The sequence below is a fragment of the Myotis lucifugus genome, unplaced genomic scaffold (genome assembly GCF_000147115.1).
Source record: "Myotis lucifugus unplaced genomic scaffold, Myoluc2.0 scaffold_97, whole genome shotgun sequence".
NCBI classification, from domain to species: domain Eukaryota; kingdom Metazoa; phylum Chordata; class Mammalia; order Chiroptera; family Vespertilionidae; genus Myotis; species Myotis lucifugus.
Genome location: NW_005871145.1, coordinates 2,339,210 through 2,343,624, shown reverse-complemented (window position 1 = coordinate 2,343,624; position 4,415 = coordinate 2,339,210). Strand labels below are relative to the sequence as shown.

The 4,415-nt window shown below is 39.3% G+C and overlaps 1 protein-coding gene across 1 annotated transcript; it reads left to right on the top strand.

Moving 5' to 3' along the window:
* The first annotated feature begins 518 nt into the window (after positions 1-518).
* Positions 519-1,430, top strand: LOC102438827 (olfactory receptor 140-like). Its single transcript, XM_006092086.2, has one exon. The coding sequence runs from the start codon at positions 681-683 to the stop codon at positions 1,428-1,430; it is 750 nt and encodes a 249-aa protein (XP_006092148.2). The 5' UTR covers positions 519-680.
* The last annotated feature ends 2,985 nt before the right edge of the window (positions 1,431-4,415 follow it).

Genomic DNA, 4,415 nt, shown 5'->3' with positions numbered 1-4,415 from the left:
TTATACATTCCACCTTCCTGTTTGTGATAGATGCTTATTGACCCCGTTTTTTCCCCCAATAGTTAGAACTTTGGGTTCAAATATAAATTCTAAAAGAGAAAATAATTCTTTACTTATGTGCAGCACTTTACAGCTTGTGAAATACATCTGAGAGTTACAATTTGTAAGTTCACAGACATAGAGGAAGACTGAGAAGCACGGGGCACTGAACTGACTTAGCAAAATCATAGAATTGGAACCAGAGGAGAATCCAGATCGCATATAGAGAGCCCACTCTTTTCTCAGTAAATTACACATCCAATGTTGCCCTATAGTTATTTTTTAGGTGACAAGTACTAGGTGACTGAAGAGAGAAAGCATTATGGAGGAAGTAAGAAAGAATTGAAACAAGTAGTAGGGTGAGGGGTGCCAAGGGCATGCTCCACCATAACAGTAACTACCCTGTTTCTGTACTATGCAGATTAATAGGCATCATTCTTTATCTCTTTGTAGGTAATTTATGAATGGATCACCTTATACGTACCAACAATGTGACTGAATTTATTCTCTTGGGACTCACGCAGAATCCACACTTGCAGAAAATACTCATCATTGTCTTTTTGTTCATTTTCCTATTTACCGTGCTGGCCAATCTGCTCATTGTTATTACCATCTCCCTCAGCCCTACGCTTTCAGCTCCTATGTACTTCTTTCTCACTTACTTGTCCTTCATAGATGCCTCCTACACCTCTGTCACCACCCCCAAAATGATCATCGATCTGCTCTACCAGAGGAGAACCATCTCCTTGGGTAGCTGCCTGACTCAGCTCTTTGTGGAACACTTCCTGGGAGGATCAGAGATCATCCTCCTTATTGTCATGGCCTATGACCGCTATGTGGCCATCTGCAAGCCCCTTCACTACATGACCATCATGCGGCAGGGGCTCTGCCGCCTCCTGGTGATGGTGGCATGGATCGGGGGGATCCTGCATGCCACTGTACAGATTCTTTTCATGGTCAACTTGCCCTTCTGTGGTCCCAACATCATTGACCACTTCATGTGCGATCTCTTTCCACTGCTGAAACTTGCCTGCAGCGACACCTATAGGCTCGGAATGGTAGTGGCCGCCAACAGTGGGGCCATGTGCTTGCTTATTTTTTCCATGCTGCTCATCTCCTACATAGTCATCCTGTGCTCCCTGAAATCCCACGGTTCTGAAGGACGGCGCAAAGCCCTCTCTACATGTGTCTCCCACTTTACCGTAGTTGTACTCTTTTTTGTGCCTTGCATATTCACCTACATGCGCCCGGTGGTCACCTACCCTGTGGACAAGTTGGTGACTGTGTTTTTTGCAATCCTCACTCCCATGTTTAATCCTATCATTTACACAGTGAGAAACACAGAGGTGAAAAATGCCATGAAAAGTTTGTTGAAGAGGAGAGTAACTTAGGCTGTTCAAATGTCAAGAACATGATGTATATAATTAGGGAGGCTTTTATCTATTGTAAATTGTGAAAGAAATTAACAAATTTTGCAGAGCATTGATAGAAAAAAAGGGGGGTATTTCTTTTTGCTTTTGGTAGATACATAGTGCCAAAAAAGGGAAAAAATCAGCAGTGATTCTCTCACTCATCAACTGTCCTCTTCCCCATATATGCCATCTAAGAAGCTAAGCAAAAATAAAAGAAGTCTTGCCCTGGCACTGAAGGATCACCACTTCTATTCCTGGTTAAGGGCATGTACCTGGATTGCAGGTTCAATCCCTGGCCCTAGTTGGGGCACTTGCAGGAGGCAACTAATCGATGTATCTCTGTCAGATTGATGTTTCTCTCTCTTTCTCGCCCTTTCCCTTCTTCCTAAAAAATCAATGGAAAAAAATATCCTCAGTTGAGGATTAAAAACAATAAAAATGAATAAATGAATAAATGAATCAATAAAATAAGTCCTGAGATCAAAGTCCTATGGAAAAGCCAATTTCATTCAAGTAACACATGTACGAAGACTTTGAAAAATAACAGTGAGATTCTGGAGAAAAATACTCTAGAATCATCAATTTAGGCATTTATCACTGTTCTTTCCATTTCATATCCTGGATCTATGTACATGAGCATTGAAGCCTCAATAAAGTACATTAAAAGTTATCACCTAGCAAAAAGCCTAGACAATATTAATTGACCATACATTCCTTGGTTTACTTCTGGGCTCTCTGTTCTGTTCCATTGATCTATATGCCTGTTCTTTTGCCAGTACCAGGCTGTTTTGATTACAATGGCCTTGTAGTATAGTTTCATATCAGATATTGTGACACATCTAACTTTGTTCTTCTTTCTCAAGATTGCTGAGGCTATTTGGGGTCTTCTTTTGTTTCATATAAATTTTTGGAATATTTGTTCTAGATCTGTGAAATATATCATTGGTACTTTAATAGGAATTGTGTTGAATCTATAGATAACTTTTGGTAGTATGGACATTTTAATTATGTCAATTCTTCCAATCTATGAACATGGTATATGCTTCTACTTATTTGTATCTTCCTCAATTGCTTTTTTCAATGTCTTATAGTTTTCTAAATATAGGTCTTTTACCTCCTTGGTTAAATTTATTCCTAGGTCCCTTATTATTTTTTGTTGTTGTTGTTGGCAACAGTAAATGGGATTGCTTTCTTAGTTTCTTTTTCTGATAGTTCATTATTGGTGTGTAATTTTGACTTTTAACTCAGTGAAAGTATTAAGTGAGGGGAGTGAGCTAACTATTGCTCAAGGCCAACTATGAGGCAAACATATTTTTACTCTCTTAATGAAGAAACAACTTTTATTAGAAAGGTCTTTATTTTATACAGAAAAAAAGTGAGCCTCAATAAAGCTAAGCAATACAGTCATTCTTTTAACTCTGCCTCCTCTAATCTTCCCACTAAACACTAGTCCTTGCTAGTATGATGTGAAAATATCAAAACACAGAACTGATCACTGGCCACATTTTGAAGATTGTCCTTGAGACTTTCTCTCCTTATTTTGGGGTCCACATTCTTCCTTTCAGCTCTCCCTTGACCTCTGCTTCCTAGGTCACTTGCACTGTCTTAATTTTTCTCATGTCAGGGAAAAGTCATCTGATGATCTCATTTCCATAGATGTATTTCCCTTGATGGGCCTCATAAAATGTGGGATGCAATGAGGTCAAGAAAAGAAATTCAAATGATTGAATTTTAAAGAAGGTGACATGTAAGTGAGAGAGATGTTTTGAGAAAAAAATAAGCAACTTGGTCATTGAGAAGACTGATATTTCTTGGGCATGATTGAGGATAACACCTGTTATCCCATAGTGTTAATATTGATTAGCACTATAGTGTTAATATTGTATTAGTAAATACTTATTACTTACAAAATGGCTCCATGATCAATTAAGTTTAAGAAATTTTGACTTATTTCCTTTACTGAAAAATACTCTTTATTGCCTATAATGTGCCAGCGAGTTCTGGGAGCTGGGTACACAATAGCAAATAATACAAACAAGGGTTGTATTTTGTCTGGAGCTTAGATCCAGTGAGGAATAGCTGGGTAATAAACAAATCAATGGAAAATATGATTTTGTTAGCAATGAGTATTATGAAAATTTTTTTATTCATTGGGTGATACAGAAGAGAAGAATAGGATATAGATTTGTGTAGTTTAGAGCACAGATAGAATTTTAATTAGGTCTAAGTTTAAAAAACCAAATTATTTCCCTTTTAAAAAATAAGTAGGTTATTCTAACACATACATTTGAAATGGGGACATTATCTCCCTCAAGTAGATAAAAATGGTTGCTTAGAGGATGAAAATATCTTCTTCTTCTTATTTTTTAATACTTATTCGAGGATATTTTTTTTTTAATGAGAGAGAGAGAGAGAGAGAGAGAGAGAGAGAGAGAGAGAGAAAGAGAGAGGAGAGAGGAGATGTAAGGGAGAAACATCAATTGGTTGCCTTCCATAAGTGCCCTGAGCGGGGATCAAACCTGCAACCTAGGTATGTTCCCAAACCTGCAACCTAGGTATGTTACCTTTTAGTGTATGGGAACAGGCTCATGATGGAATGCAGAAGGAATGGTGGGCGGGGGGTGGAGGGGGGGCAGTGAGGTGGGGGAGCGGTTTGGTTAGAATGAGTGTCTGTTCCCTGCAGGCCAGTCAGGGGCTCAGACCCTTAGACTCACTGTAATTTGCTACTGCCAACAGAAGCAAAAAGCCGGTGATGTGTCAGTGTGCAGTGTGACATTATTAAAGACTGATGCTAGCCTCAAGTCTGCCTAGCCTTGGAGCCTCAGAGGCAAACCTCAGGTCCTCAAGACCTGAGTCTAGCTCCAAAGATCCCAACAAAGCCCTAACGAGCCCAAGCTAGTCCCCAAGGACTGAGCCTAATTCCGAAGAGCCAAGCCTAACCAGAAGGGCTGGAACAGTTCCGAA

Bases quoted from the DNA above. Each gene is read 5' to 3' on its own strand.
- LOC102438827 (XM_006092086.2), top strand. From the start codon at position 681: ATGTACTTCTTTCTCACTTACTTGTCCTTCATAGATGCCTCCTACACC.